Source organism: Poecilia formosa, unplaced genomic scaffold, assembly GCF_000485575.1.
Source record: "Poecilia formosa unplaced genomic scaffold, Poecilia_formosa-5.1.2 Scaffold2, whole genome shotgun sequence".
NCBI lineage: Eukaryota > Metazoa > Chordata > Actinopteri > Cyprinodontiformes > Poeciliidae > Poecilia > Poecilia formosa.
The window spans coordinates 5,957,400-5,973,957 of record NW_006799941.1 but is presented as its reverse complement, the minus strand read 5'-3'; the positions used below and the strand labels follow the sequence as shown (position 1 = coordinate 5,973,957).

General features: G+C 39.3%; 1 protein-coding gene across 3 annotated transcripts; it reads right to left on the bottom strand.

Moving 5' to 3' along the window:
- Positions 1-1,234: 1,234 nt before the first annotated feature.
- LOC103137809 (fibroblast growth factor receptor substrate 2-like) lies at positions 1,235-16,483 on the bottom strand. 3 transcript variants are annotated; one of them, XM_007551748.2, is made up of 7 exons: positions 16,444-16,483; positions 9,675-9,800; positions 9,459-9,547; positions 8,214-8,400; positions 7,240-7,401; positions 5,102-5,220; positions 1,235-5,028 (listed from the first exon to the last, which is right to left on the bottom strand). In XM_007551748.2, the coding sequence occupies exons 3-7, from the start codon at positions 9,522-9,524 to the stop codon at positions 3,730-3,732; spliced, it is 1,833 nt and encodes a 610-aa protein (XP_007551810.1). In that variant the 5' UTR covers positions 9,525-9,547; positions 9,675-9,800; positions 16,444-16,483; the 3' UTR covers positions 1,235-3,729. The 3 variants fall into 3 exon arrangements, with proteins under 3 accessions (XP_007551810.1, XP_016527011.1, XP_016527012.1); XM_016671525.1 differs by lacking the exon at positions 16,444-16,483 and adding an exon at positions 16,215-16,435; XM_016671526.1 differs by lacking the exon at positions 16,444-16,483 and adding an exon at positions 12,742-13,389.
- Between the last annotated feature and the right edge of the window lie 75 nt (positions 16,484-16,558).

Here is a 16,558-nt window from a genome sequence, read left to right as displayed (position 1 = left end):
ATAAAAAGTCTCAACAAAAACGTCTTCAGACGAAAAGGTCTTGGAAATAAAGTCTGCGCCAGGATAAAATCTGTCCTAAAACGTACACCGTAGCGGTGGGGGAAAATGTTAAAGAAGGGGTATTATGTCCTTTACTAACACCCTGCGCCATTTTATACAACTATCGAATAACCATCTTTCTTTCAGCTGTTATGAAAATGCTGCATATATCAACATGACTTAAAATAAATTTGACGAAGCAATTTGAAGCCTCGAAGGTGGGCCTACGTCTCCTAAGCTCCTGCTCTTTCCGACACGCTGCCTTCAAGACATCGTCACAACAATGCTCCTCCATTATGTTGTTTACACTTGTTCTTACAAGTGCTGGGACTGAGAGGAAGTTCCTATGACGGCCTCAGCAAACGCCCAGGTCCACCAAGTATTATTTTGTTGAGAGAATAACAGAAAACTATATAAAGTTTCAAGAGGATTTTTCATAATACCCCCTCTTTAATTGATAGACACACAGATAAAATCTGAATTTTACGTACCATGTGGAGAAAGACACAATCACTGAAATACAGATATATTTTTTCCATGACTAAAGTATTTCAAATCTTTTTTGGGGGGAAATAAAACATATGTTTTACTAACATGGTGATCTGCAGTGTTTTCCTTTGTCTAGCACAATGTTTCTCAACCCTGGTCCTCACCGCCCCCCTGTCCTGCATGTTTTAGGTATTTCCCTTCTGCCACACACCTGAATTGTATCCATGGGTGATTAACAGGCTTCTGTAGTACTTGATGGTCATGCAATCATTTGAATCAGCTGCTCTGGAATAGAGGCACATCTAAAACATGCAGAGCAGGGGGGCGGTGAGGACCAGGGTTGAGAAACACTGGTCTAATGCCTATAGCAGTCTATGAGGCCAAAAACAACTCCCTGTCAGAAGTTGAGAGTCTGCACCTGTTTCAAATTAACACTCTGGCTGAAGGACAAAAAGATCACCTTGAGTTAAACGCCACAGTGAATCTGCCTTCCAATGATTCCACAAGCGTAAATCTAAAAACATCTCTCTTTCCATCAGCTTTACACGCAAAGCTAATATGAGCAATCAGAATAAAGATGGATGCCTGTGATTCCCTTGCGTTTTCTTTCAGTCAGTTCAGGATAAATCTGTCTGCATGGAACGAAGTTTTGACCACACTGACCCCCTCTGAAATGAGCCGTGACATTCCTGCCGCCCACAAATAAAACCAGAAGACGACGACGACACTATTCCTATTGACAACATGGTAAAAAGTCTGACATCACATTATTTTTCTCATTTTGACATGTACCTGTAGCTTATATGGGCTACTGTTAGTATGTACAAGTAGCAGCAAAAATCCACCAGAACAGTGATTATCAGACTAAAAGATTATCCTTCTCGTGTTTCCCTTTAGCATGGCTATTGATGTGGATGAGGTGGAATGTGTGGTTTTTATTATTTTAATTTGAAAAACTTTCAAAAAACTGGATTGTTGTATTTATTTGTACCCCTCTTCACCCATTTTCACTTTGTGCCTCATCTCTCCCCCCAATTTCCCCATAAAAAAACAATCCCTATGGCACATTTTACTTTTTAATTCTTCCTACTGGTAGCAATTACAATTTGGCACTTAAAATATAAATACAGTCATTCTTTTTCTTTTTCTTTTTTTTCAAAAATATACTTAAGCATATTAATAACAGTAATACACCAGAGTCCAGTGATAATTTGAGGTGAAACTTTGGTCTCCAGATTACCTACTGGACTACAAAACGCTGGTCACTGTATGGAGGAAAAATAAATTACACTTTTTTTTAAATGATTAAATAAATATGTTATAAATAAATAAATATTTGAGACGGTTTATAAATAACTTTAAAAAAAGCAACTTTATGACTTTGCAACATGCTTAAACTCCCTTTAAAACAGCCCTGATAACTGACAAATCATAGATTTAGCTCAGTTCCCATGAGGTTACAGCTTAATGCCACTGTTTGAGGTCGTCAACGTCTCTAACCGAGAACACTTTATTAAACTATTGAAGCTGATGTCGAACAGTGTCCCTTTGGCCCCCATTTTTGTGGCAAAAAGGACCCAACCTGTGGCTGCAGTGGTGACAAAGTGGCCTAAAGTCAAAAGTGCAACGTGACTGGCATGGACCCACCCTCCCTTGCGTCAGGAATGATATGCAGGAGATGTGACTGAGGATGATATGCTACGGTTTTGATTTCTGCATGCCAACAGCAGAGAGCCAAACTTGATTTACTCCACGTGTGCTACGTTTACCATCATTAAGTACCGCTCTCCAAATCTCCCAATCTTTTCTTTTTATCCCGTTTCCCCTCTCCCCCATTTCAAACTCTGCTCTGTTAAGACGGCTTCTACAATATGATTCGATACAATTCCATAGGATTGTGTGCAAAATGCTTTTTAGGCATACAGTAATAAACATACGAGCCACAACATTAGACTTAAGTGCTTGTGATGAGGTATGAACACCGGTCAGAAAGGAAACCGTTGACCTGCCTTCATGCCATCAATGGTTCCTCTCTGATGACTGTTGCATCTCTGATGTTTAGAATATTACATGTTAAAAAAAAACATGAATGAAATGCAAGTAAAATCTAACTTGATAAATACCGTATGGCAATGACTTCTTCCACCAAAAATGAAGACCTCTGTTGGACAACAGCGAAGCATAAAGCATCATATTTAGAAGAATACAGCGTCTTGCAAAACACTTTGTCATACCTGAACCAATCAATGCATGTCATTGGGATTTTATGAGACAGACCAGCACAATGGTAGTAAAGTTCAGTGCAACTAACCGACTTCCAAAGTCATCTAATCAATCAATACTTTTCACCTGTGACTCATTTTGTCTCTGTATAAACATGATTTTACTCCTGTGGATGTAGAGGCGCTGCAGTGATCCTCAGCTGAGGTGGGAAGATCTGCCCACATGATGAGGAGTCATGCCCACCACAAATTTGTGATTTCTGGAATCTTTGCAATAATTAAGCCACAAGAAGTTCTAAACTCAACGCATGTGAGGGACACAGAAAATATTTGGAATAGGCTGATCTGGACAAATGAGATCAAAATTGAAATTTCTGGTCTATATAAAAAAATTATATCAACCTGAAAACATCATCCTCACTGTGAAACAGAGTGGTGGCACCATCATGCTGTGGAGACAGTTTTCCTTAGTAGGACCAGCAAAGCTGGTCAGAGTTGATAAGAAGATGGATGGAGCTAGTTCCAGTTCAAACCTGGAAGAAAGCCTGTTAGAGGCTGTAAATCTTTTAAACCTGTCAAAAAATACTGATTTTTACTCCCTTCACAGTTGGGTATTACTTTGTGTTGGTGTATCACATAAAATCCCTCCAAAAAGGCATTTAAGTTTGTGTTCAAACAAGATTTCAAATTGTGAAAAACTTTAAGAGACACGAGTACTTCTGCAAGGCACTGCCTTCGTACATTTATATGAAACTTGATGCTCTTAAGAAAGTTTTAACCTGATGTTTGACAAATAAAGATAACTTCAAATTCTCCTCAGACTTTTCTCATTTCCATTCACAATTCACTTTCACTGAGTCTCTAATTAGGTACCTGTACCGTTTTAGACAGCCCACGCTTGAATGGATGGATGACAGTGAAGGGTCCAGTGTGCTAACATGAGGATGAGGCCTTCATCTGTCTCCAGTCTGAACTTCATTTACAGAGGCAGGTCTGTGCTGTTGTGGCGAGTCTTTCTGGAAGTCCCATCATCCCTGGGCAGCGCTTTCTGCAGGTTGGACATGGCAGCGGTCTTCTTCAGGTCAATTACGGCGTAGCACTCGCTGCGTCTGGGTACCGGCGGGCCACATTGTTTGGGTGGTAGGCGCTGGTGCTGTGGCTGGCCACCCCCGCTGCCAAGGGCTTGGCGGGGAGGTTCTTCCTCCAGGTCCACCTGGATGTAATTCAGCTGCCGCGAAGGAGGCATGTGACCGTGCTCGCAACCTCCGACCCCTGAACGTGATCGCCTTCGGAAATCAAAGCTAAATATTCGCCCCGCGCTGTCTGGTCGACACGCCCGAGGATGCGGGGGGCAGGGGTGCCGGAGCCGGGGCGGCTGCACCTGCTCTGTGTTGACATAGTTCTGAAGGGCGTCTCGGTGGATACCCCGACTGTCCTGGTGGTACCCGTTGGGCGTTCCTGGGCCTTCTGAGAACTCGTACTCGTCAAAATCATCCTCCTCTTCTTCATATTCGTCCTCATCTTGATCTTCATCGTCCTCCTCCTGCTCATCGTCCCGCTGCAAAGCGCTGTACTCCCACACAGGTGGCAGTGAGGGCAGGTTTTCGTAGTTGAGAAGAGCTGTCCGGCGGTGGCCTCCGCCCATGCCCCTCTCACAGGCGTAGCCCTGAGGCGGCAGGGATGAAGGGCCGTGGCCATGTGAGTGCAACAGTGAGTGTGAGTGGCTATCCCCAGTGCTGCTGCTGCTGCTCGAGCCCACAGACTGCGATACGCTGCTGGGGCTCAGGCGCTGCTTTCGGCCGCTCCGCAGGCCGTTGATGTTCTCGTAGGTGAGCTCGCCGCTCTGGGAGCTGTCTGGGTGCTCGTGGCTCGGATGCCGGTGCATGTGGTGATGGAAATGGTGATAGGAGTGGGAGTTGCACAAGTGCATCCCAGGCTCGTCCCCCTCCGTCTCTGAACCTGTAGCACCCTCTGCTGGCTGAAGGTTGTGAGGATTGTGCCCGAGCCTCTCCCTCTCCATGAGATGGCGCTGAGCTGGAGTGGGCCCCAACATGAACTTGACCTCCTGCGAGGACGGCTGTAGGAACACCTGGGGGTCTTTGCGCTCCTCAAGCGGACAGCATCTCATGTTGGACTGTGGGTTCCCTTGGCCTCCGACCGGCATGGCTCCACGTGTCGTTTCGGGCAAAGCGCTAGGCCGCACCTCAGGCAGAGAGTGCACACAGTGGCGCATGGAAAGATCTCCGTCCATACTCACAGTATTCACATAGGTGTGAGTCTGTTGGGAAATACAGACAGGTTCAAGCTTGGGATTCAAAGGAAATATGCTATGAGGTGCAAACAGGACTTACCTGGTCTTCCAAAGCCATGAGGCTGTGTCCATGGTCATCAAGAGATGGTTGGGAGGAATCCCCTCTGATGGGATAACCTGGATATCCGTTTGGAAAGGACTGGACGGGAAAAGCTGGAGCTATAGACAATACAGACCAAGAGAAACCAGGAAGGTGACAATCAACTCAAAATATTTGGCTGGATTTATTATTTTCTTTACAGTACTTAAAACAGATGGTTATTTCAACAAGCACTTAAGGCATTTGACCTCATTTGTAAAAAAAAAAGATATATATAATTGTGTTGATATTAATGAAAACATTCTAAATGTGGGAAGGGAGTTGGGGAGATACAGGATGTTTGTGAATCTTTAAAAAGCTTTAAACTAATGCACCCAAAATTAAGGCCTTAAAATGTATTAAATTCATTTTGAAAAACTAAGTTGGTCTTTGATATATTAATCACAGGTCTCAAATGTTGTCTTGGCAGGACTGCTTAATCTAAAATATATTCTAAGCATTATTTTTTTGTCACTTGCCAAGCATTCTGTGATTCGAAGTGGTTGAGGCTACCAGTATATCACTACTTGCATACTCTTAGCTAGCTAGCTGTTTTGCATCCATCACAAATTTTTCGCCACTTGGCTGGACAAAGTTAATACATTTCTGTGGAGTTACAGGTAATGGTAATGGTCCCTAAAAGATCTTAAAATGTTTTAAATTTAAGTTAGTGAAACCTACAGAAATTCTGAACTACTGAAGAAGATTTCACCACAAAATTAATTCTGAGAAGGTGAAAAGAAACTGTGAAAATTACAGTAAATTGACATTAAGAACTTAGACTTTAATTTCTAATCCTTAAGGAAAACTATAAATTAGTAATGCAGAAGATGTCTGATTTAAAGAGTGTAAAAACTTGTGGTTTCTTTCTTTCACCACTTGAGGGCAGTAGAGGAGCAGCTTCTAAATCAGGGGTTTCCAAAGTGAATCCTCAAGGGCTGGTCTCCCGCATGTTTTAGTTCTTTCCCGGGGTCAACACACTTGATTTAAATGATAGTTCATTAACAGGCATCTGAAGAACTTTATGGCATATAGAAGAGTTAGTTTAACCATTTCAATTAGCTCTGTTGGAACAGAAACGCGTCTAAAAGTGACAGGACACCTGCCCTTTCTGGACACCATGGCTTATCCAAGTATATCAATAAAAAAAAAAAGTGGAAAGAAAAAAGTTGTACCAGCAACAGGGAAAACTGCAGTCTTGAGAAGATTGTCAAGCAAAATCTATTCAAGAATTTGTGGAAGCTTCACAAGGAGTAGACTTCAGGAAGAGCGGCGAGGCACAGAATCCACATTGCTTGAAGTCCAGTGTGACATTACTGTGATGGTTTGGGGTGACACATCATCTGCTGGTACACTGTATTTTCTGAAGTCCACAATCAATGCAGCCGTCTACCAGAGACTTCTAGAGCACTTCATGCTTCCCTCTGTTGACATGCTGTATGAAGATGCTGATTTCATTTTCCAGCAGGTCGTGGCGCTTGCCCACACTGCCAAAGGCAACAAAAGCCGACTCAATGTTCTTGATTGGCCAGTAAATGCCCCTGACCTTGAACCCCACAGAGAATCACCAGACCCAACAAGGCAGATGACAAAGTAATCTGGGCTTCCATTGCAGCTCAGCAGGCGATCATGGCATCTCCGTGAGATGGGCTGCATTGACACAATGATTCAAGGAAGAGGAGGAGAACTGAATATTGAGTGCATAAAAATGAACACATTTTTGCTTGGAATTAAGATTTGAAAAAGGGTTATTGTTGGTTGTCCAGATACTTTGTTGTGGAAAAAGTGAAGATTTAACAAGCTTTGTTTAGCTTAAAAGTAGGGACTACAGTAGTTGTCTACAATAATCACTACTAAGCCTTCTGCATTGCATTTTAAGGTGTCAAGGACAAATCTATGTGAATAAATGTATATTTAACCTGTTTCAATCACTTAAATATGAGATGCTTGTTAGGAAGGATAACCTTGTTTTTTTTTTTGTTTTTTTTTTGTAAATCGTTCAACTCTTAAAATTTAAATTGATTGAAGCTTGCAGAAATCCTATCAATGCATTGCTGCATGCAAGTTTGGCAGGCATTGCATGAGCAGGTGTGACTCACTGTTGGGAGTCTGTGGTGTCCGAGACATGTCCATCTCTGGCGTGTGGCCACTTCGACTCATCATCATTGACTCCTCCACCACATTGATGCTGTTGCATTGCATCAGCTCCTGGAGCAGGTTGAAGATCTCTTCAGCCCGGGAACACTTGAATGCAAAGATTCCTGGTTTAAACACAAACAAAACATGGCAGGTAAGAGGAATTTAAGGGATAAAACAAGGTCCAGGCATAGCATGGCAAGTTTATTTATATGGCCTCAGAGGTTCACGCAAAATGAAAAGGGAGAAAATTGCATTAAAAACAACAGGCCAACAATTCTGCACATTAACCCCGTTGAGTCTAGATGACCCATAACCATTAATAGACCAACAGTACAGCAACAATTTTGCAAGAGAAACACCAAAAAACTCATTTATTGCCCTTCAAGATCATTGACATACCTAGCACTTATGCAAAATACATTAAAATGTATTAATGGCACATTGAAAAACAACCTTAGAAAATAAATTACACTGGAACATTTTTATCCATTTACAAAGAGTAATTACTCTTAACAACTCCTCAATATGGGAAAGACAAGAGAACATGAAATTCAGCAATGCTGTTGTGTGTTCAAATAGTTAAAAAAAATATATTGGTCATCTGAAAAGACCCATCTCTACAACTAGAGAGAAATACCTATACGGTAACACTTTATTTGAAGGGGGGTGAATAAGACTGACATGACACTGTCATAAACATGACATAACACATGTTATGAACATCAATAAGTCTTCATGAATATTTATGACTGTTGTCATAAAGCGTCATTTGGTTAATTATGACACTTTTAATACAAAGTTGACATTATTCAAAATGTCTTTGTTATGACAACTTGACATTAACCAAGTTAATGTTTCTGGCTACATTACAGAAACATCTTGCGGTCAACAATAATACCATATTATACATAAAAACTGAGAAAGTGCTGCCCACCCTGCCCTGTCTGACAGCGGCGGCCGCTCTCAAAGGAAAACAGGTTGGAGTCGTAGCCGTAGCGTCGCAGGCAGAGGTATGGCCACCGGATGGCGTCTCTTTTGCGTGTGTGAAGAATGAGCTCAGTCTGGGTGAGCTCCATGATCCCAGAGCCGAGCTCGTTGCCTTCATCATCAACATTGATGACCTGAAAGACGGTGAAACACAATAACATCACGAGACGTATGGAAACAACAAAAATAAAGCATGAAAAAAAATAATAAATACAACAATGGTATACACTAAGCATGTTTTTTTAGATTGCATTTATGCAAGCGTGTTGCAAGGTTTTTCTTTTTTTTTTTCTTCCTTGCCTCTTAAGAAAATTACTCCATTCTTGTTTGATGCAAAAAAAAATTATTTTATCTTTTATGTGTCATAATTAAAGATGCATCAATCCATCAGCCAATAACTGAAATCAAACAGTTTTTTCCTTGATTAATTTGATTGTTACTAAACTCAGAATAAAGTGCATGTAGTAAGTTGATGTGTTTACCGACCCAGTTTCAGTTAAGATGTATAAAAAAAAACTGAAAAAAAAAAAAATATAATAAAACTTTGGCACATTTTTGATACAAAAAACAAGATTATAATCAGTGTCTTATTTCATGCTGTTAAGTATTACATCTATTGTTCTGTGGTGTTAAAGCTTTTTTTAAATACTTGTTTTAATAATTCATTTAAATGCAGAAGAAATAAATAGAGAAGCTTTTCAACACGTGTGGAAAGTCAAGAAGTTTTGACAAAAACTTTTTTTCTAAAAAAAAAACAAAAAACAACAGAAGTTCTAGTTTTCTGATCCATCTTTATGGGACCAGGAATAGAAAAACATGTGATAACAGCTACTGTTATCACTAAATATTTTAAGACATTTTTACTGATTTGGAGAAGAAATCATTTGTCTATAAAAGATTTAATTTAGGAATCTAGTTCATTTGTTAACTTTTTCTATTTAGCTGTGAATGTTCTGTAAACTGTGTGCTGCTGTCAGTCTTGCCCAAAATTCTTGCGTAAAAACTATTTTTAATCTCAGTGGGATTTTCCTGGTGAAATAAAGGTTAATAAAAATAAGAATTTCACAGAAATGGAGAAAAAACATATACAGGACTAGAGGTTTTAGAGGCTGACTACGTCCAACAACATGGGCCAGAACTGCAATAACAGCACAGCAAAGGATTTGCATGCTAAAAGTTTTAAAACGGAGACCTTAAATTTGGTGAGATGGTTGTCTCGGATGGGGTCTCTGTACAGACAGCTCCAGCAGCTCCCCATAGCTTCAGCAGGCCAGCTGAAACCTGTCGACAGTGAAAGTTTACGAGCAGGCCTTCTCAAATTCATCAGCTTTAAGCTGCACATGCATACAAATGGACAACAGAGACAAAATAATGTGCCCCGTCACACATTTGGCCTCAAGTTTCTTACTCAGTCCAGGCCATCGGTGTAAAGGGATTCACGTCTCAATCCCAGGATCTTCTACTGGGCAGCTGCTTCACGAGCCAGTAAGCCTCCTGCGTGGACATCTTCGAGAGAGGATGACGGCTCTGTCCCCTGAAACAAAGACGGGGACCAAGACACTGAGATTCAGGGAATAGATTTACAGTTGTGGTTATAAATTTACATGCAGTCAATCAATCAAAATGACTACAAGTCATTTTACACTTCTAACAACATATTTTAAATGTTTTTTTTTCCTCTAGGTGGAACAAATAAACAGACTGCAACATTGATTTTTAATTTTTTTTAGGATCTTTTTCTGTTGGAACAGTAAATTATGTCTAAAATTCAACAATTAATATCTTAATTACAAGTGAATTTGAAGAATTTGGGTGTAATTTGCATTGTATCCACGCCACAGGACGCAAAATAGCCCCACACCATAACGCTATGACCACCCTGGTTGACAACAGTGTTTGTAGATTTGAAAGCCTCATCTTTACTGTCATTTTGGATAGAAAGCTCAATAATAGTTTCCTCTAACCAAAAGCAATTTCTCTGGAGAAATTTTGTTTGTCAACTTTTTCAGCTAGTGGCTGTTAGCTTTGAACAAGTTTGCCTCTCAATCTGTGGCAACGTGAAACCATCGCCGTGGACACTGGCGTTCTAGCATCTTCCAGTTGTTGGTGCTTTTTTTTTCTTGAACATCCTAACCAAATTATCTGCATCTGAGAGTGATAGTTTGTTTCAAAAGATTGAAAGTTGGAAAAAAAAAAAAAAAGAACCCTCCAACTGGACAACAATCCCAAACAAAAATCAATTCGGGCCTTAAGAAGAGATTAAAAACACAATAAGTCTATGTAAACGTCTGGTCAGATAATCATGATACTCAGACTAAATAACACTGGAAGGAGTCCATAGTATCTGAAGAATGTTTCCCTTATTAAAAGCTAACACCATTAAGAATCTGTTTGCATGCAGACTATGCAATTACCCCACCAATAACACTTGGCAATGCTCCTAGTGTAACTTTTCCCAGGTAGGACAGCAAATATGTCTGCTATTTAGCATAATGGGCACTTAAACATTATTTAGGTATATAGCTTGGCTAAAGTAGATGTGTCCAAATCCATGTAGCAAATTAAGCGACAGTCAACATTATTATAACTGAAATAATAAAGATATCCTAGCAGAATTTTAGAAATTTTGCTTTTAGTGTCATTTTTGTAATTTAACTTAACTTTGAAACAGCGAGAATTTATGCCACATGGATAAAAGGTAAAAGAATATTATCTAAAATGTTTGGGCTGCAAGGACTCCGTACCACCAAATTCCTACACAGTTTTTTTTAAAAAAGTACCAAGTTCTCTTTTATTGTTTTCCAGCTCAAAATAAGTTAAGAAAAAATAAACCAGTATGAGAAAATGTCAACAAAAATCTAATAATTCATCATTAATCCATTCATTTTGGTTTTTGATTGTTTTTTGTTTTGTTTTGTTTCTTTTACTTACTGTCAGAAGAGTTGCCCATTAGAAAGCAATTTTACTACTTTTTGAACTTTCAGGCCAATAATAAATTCAGGTTGAACAAGATGTGAGGTTATCAGACAGAGAATTGGTAAAAGGATTTACAAGGCACTAGAAATGCTACTTGGGAGCTTTTTTATTTACATGAATGAAAAAAAAAAACACGTTTAAATTCACATTCTGCACCTTAAATATTAAGAAGTCCTAAATTTTGTCCGAGTAAGTCCAGACGCCAAAAAAAAAAAAAAAAGTAATGATATGGTTTTATACCACACTCTGAAAATCTAGAACCAATTTCAGCCTCGTCTTTCATAATTTGTAGGAATAGTACATTAGATTATATTTCATATAACCAGTAGCAGCTGCTTATGTGATGGAAGCAAAACAGCAACCTAGAGTACCTAAAACATTTGATTGAAGTTAAAAAATACAAATCATAATAATAATAATAATAATAATAATTAAAATTTAAATAAATGTGATAAATATGAACAAAAAAATTACTTTTTTTGGCAGATCTGTAAAACATGCAAATAATAATGTTTGACCTACTAACTAAAAGGCAATTGCACCGCTTTCTTAAACTGCAGAAAACTTTACATTCAGGCGGAATCATGGTTCTTACACTGGATCTAGTTAAAATGCCGAAAAGAAAAGCACTATTATTTTTACCAATGGGATAGCAGTACCAATGTTTACAAACAGCACTTTAAAGCATTTTCCTTTAGTGTACGACATTCTATCCTTTATTTTTCTAAAATCCAAGTTTCATAGATCTTGTGACGGATCTAACTGTATATAAAGACCTGATTACTACACAAGCAGTTAAAGTTGTGTTAGAATAACTCAAAAACAACTCTTAAAAATGTAATTCTCAAATAAAAAATGCGTGATAGTATCCGAGCTTGACCACATAATAGCAGAAGTCCCAGCATCATTACAAACCAGAGGATCTCAGAGTACTATCTGCTTTTTCAATCATTTATTTTCCTTAATATCAGCTTCAACTCCATACAGTGCATCTGCTCATATAAATTATGCACTAATGAACCAGGTTTTGATCAGTGTAAGTCAAGAATAATCTGACAAAAGCTCGAAAATCCAGAAAGAAGCAAAATACAGCAGGAAAAATCCTGCGATTTGGGTCGTACAGTGAGTTCTGAGAGTTCCCAGTCCAGCTATGCTTCCTCAGGTCAGGCAGGATAATAATAATAAATAAAAAAATAAAAAAAATCCATCAACCAGCAGCTGAGTTTGGCAGCTGATCAAACAAACATTCACACGTATAATCTCTGTTGTCGCTTTACGTGTTAGTATTAATATTACTGTTATCATTGTAGCCTACATCAGCAGCACCGCACTATGCTCCTGCTCTAACCTGGGCCTCCACATCTGACTGGAGACACACAGCTGCATCCACTCACTGCGAGCAGGCTAATCAGCTAAAGCTACACATCCAACACACAGGCACAGCCAGGGGAATCTGCTGAAAAGAATACAACAATGATGGAGAGAAAAAAAATCACAACCTTTCTGATCCAATTAACCAGCCCGAATCGGAACCATCTTTTTCCATGTAATAATTTAAAGAACGCCCCCCTTCCCCCTCCTCTGAATGAGCAGATTCAAGCCCAGCAGAATGAGCCACCACACGGCTCACTGACCGCCGCTGCTGCTGCTGCTGCTGAGGCTACAATAGCAATAACACACACCAGGCAACGGGAAAGTGGAGAACGACAGCGATGGGTTGCTACTCACATGTCTGCCACGGTTTTTTTTTTTTTTTTTTAATTATTATTATATCAGGTTTAATGCGAAACGAGCAGCGAGACTGCGGTGCGTTATCGGCGGCGGCTGCTGCTGCTGCTGTTGGTGGTTGGTAGCGGGATGTGGCACTCTTGCACGGCAGAGTCTCTGCTGAATGATGCGCTGAGATGGAGAAAATGTTATTTTTTCCTTCCTATTACGCCCCCCCTACTGCAGCACGGGCCTCCCTGCCTGTGTGACATTTCCCAAGCAGCTGGGGTGAGAGTTCACAGCCAGACAACGACGCTGAGAGGAGCGGAAAGAAGGTAAGAAACGCCGGAGGACCACGGAGGAAAAGGTGTGTCTTGGAGGAGGGGCTCATAGTTCAACGAGTGGACTGGGAACTCTGGAGCATCCCGGACTTTTTTTTTTTATGCATGCACACTAGCAAGTTGTTGTTTGTGAATAAGATGGAGGTTGTTGTTGTTGTTTTTTTTTTCTCGAAGAAATTGGGATGTAGAGTAAAAATAGGAAATAGAAATATTCTTTATTGTCCCTCAGTGGGGAAGTTTCTGTGCAACAACAGCAAACTGATTCATATAAATACAGAACGTCAAATGTATAAAAACAGAATTAAGTGTCTTATAATGACACCATTCCAACATTCTTACTGCATAATTATAGAAAATAAACAACATACTCCCATTCAAAAGATTGAGTAACTGAGTAGGTTCATTTAAAAATTTCCAAAATCTCCATGTGTATTTGTGCATTAAAAATACGAATTATTTACAATAGTGCGCATTGCAAATAGAACAGACAATAGAAAACAAATCAAAAAGCAAAAGAATGAGCTGGAATCAATGCATGAAGTTTTGTAGGATAAAAAACAAAAACTTCAGTCTTCTCATTCACCTTTACACATTGTCTTACTTTACAAGCAGAAAAACTGCATAACTTTCCAGTAGAAATGTTTTTTTTTTTTTTATGTCATGCATTTTTTTTCCACACACCTCTCCTTTGTCTGGACTGGGAGAAGAATGGCCACCCACACTTGACTTATGCAGCAAGACGATGATACAAAGCACATATGAAGTCCATCTCTGAATGAACTTAAGAAAAAGGTTGTGCTGTAGCCTAGTCAAAGTGCAGCTTAGATCTGGTTGAAGAAGGACGCTCATGTTCAAAATGCCTCAAATGGAGGCTGAATTGAAACAATCCTGCTAAGAAAAGTGACTTAAAATTATTAAGCAGAGATGCGAAAGACTCCTTGCCGGTTATTCGAAACATTTGCTTTTTTACTGTATTAGATAAAAATACAGTATCTGTATTTTTATACAGATACTGTATTTTTGTATTGTGAGCTAGCTAGCTCACACTAGCTGGTGTGAGCTAGTTTGCTAGCTCACACCAGCTAGCAAACTACTTTTTGTATTTCCTCAAGTTATCTTTGCCTGATGTAAAAATGTGTCCAATGTTTTGAGTCAATGAAGTTTGACAAAATTCAAAAACATAAGAAACCTGTAAATGGGAGGTTATTTCTTCACAGCTCTGTATTTATTTGCACTTACAGGGTCGTACAGTGATTTCTGAGAGTTCCCAGTTTTTGTATCTCATTACATGAGCCACATATATCTAATCTAAGAGACTTTGCAGTTTCTTAGATTATATTTGAATGTATTAATTGCAAAGAACTCTAGTGTTTTGCTAATAGTGCTCTGCCTAGTCACTCGGAATAAAAAGGGACTGATTTTGTACGTGTAGCTGGAAAATGGATGTATGATTCTGTGTCCTTTCTCCATCCCTTTTATCTACTTACATTCACACTGCTGCACGCTTNAGAAATGCTACTTGGGAGCTTTTTTATTTACATGAATGAAAAAAAAAAACACGTTTAAATTCACATTCTGCACCTTAAATATTAAGAAGTCCTAAATTTTGTCCGAGTAAGTCCAGACGCCAAAAAAAAAAAAAAGTAATGATATGGTTTTATACCACACTCTGAAAATCTAGAACTAATTTCAGCCTCGTGTTTCATAATTTGTAGGAATAGTACATTAGATTATATTTCATATAACCAGTAGCAGCTGCTTATGTGATGGAAGCAAAACAGCAACCTAGAGTACCTAAAACATTTGATTGAAGTTAAAAAATACAAATCATAATAATAATAATAATAATAATAATTAAAATTTAAATAAATGTGATAAATATGAACAAAAAAATTACTTTTTTTGGCAGATCTGTAAAACATGCAAATAATAATGTTTGACCTACTAACTAAAAGGCAATTGCACCGCTTTCTTAAACTGCAGAAAACTTTACATTCAGGCCGAATCATGGTTCTTACACTGGATCTAGTTAAAATGCCGAAAAGAAAAGCACTATTATTTTTACCAATGGGATAGCAGTACCAATGTTTACAAACAGCACTTTAAAGCATTTTCCTTTAGTGTACGACATTGTATCCTTTATTTTTCTAAAATCCAAGTTTCATAGATCTTGTGACGGATCTAACTGTATATAAAGACCTGATTACTACACAAGCAGTTAAAATTGTGTTAGAATAACTCAAAAACAACTCTTAAAAATGTAATTCTCAAATAAAAAATGCGTGATAGTATCCGAGCTTGACCACATAATAGCAGAAGTCCCAGCATCATTACAAACCAGAGGATCTCAGAGTACTATCTGCTTTTTCAATCATTTATTTTCCTTAATATCAGCTTCAACTCCATACAGTGCATCTGCTCATATAAATTATGCACTAATGAACCAGGTTTTGATCAGTGTAAGTCAAGAATAATCTGACAAAAGCTCGAAAATCCCGAAAGAAGCAAAAATACAGCAGGAAAAATCCTGCGATTTGGGTCGTACAGTGAGTTCTGAGAGTTCCCAGTCCAGCTATGCTTCCTCAGGTCAGGCAGGATAATAATAATAAATAAAAAAATAAAAAAAATCCATCAACCAGCAGCTGAGTTTGGCAGCTGATCAAACAAACATTCACACGTATAATCTCTGTTGTCGCTTTACGTGTTAGTATTAATATTACTGTTATCATTGTAGCCTACATCAGCAGCACCGCACTATGCTCCTGCTCTAACCTGGGCCTCCACATCTGACTGGAGACACACAGCTGCATCCACTCACTGCGAGCAGGCTAATCAGCTAAAGCTACACATCCAACACACAGGCACAGCCAGGGGAATCTGCTGAAAAGAATACAATGATGGAGAGAAGGAAAAAAAATCACAACCTTTCTGATCCAATTAACCAGCCCGAATCGGAACCATCTTTTTCCATGTAATAATTTAAAGAACGCCCCCCTTCCCCCTCCTCTGAATGAGCAGATTCAAGCCCAGCAGAATGAGCCACCACACGGCTCACTGACCGCCGCTGCTGCTGCTGCTGCTGAGGCTACAATAGCAATAACACACACCAGGCAACGGGAAAGTGGAGAACGACAGCGATGGGTTGCTACTCACATGTCTGCCACGGTTTTTTTTTTTTTTTTTTAATTATTATTATATCAGGTTTAATGCGAAACGAGCACCGAGACTGCGGTGCGTTATCGGCGGCGGCTGCTGCTGCTGCTGTTGG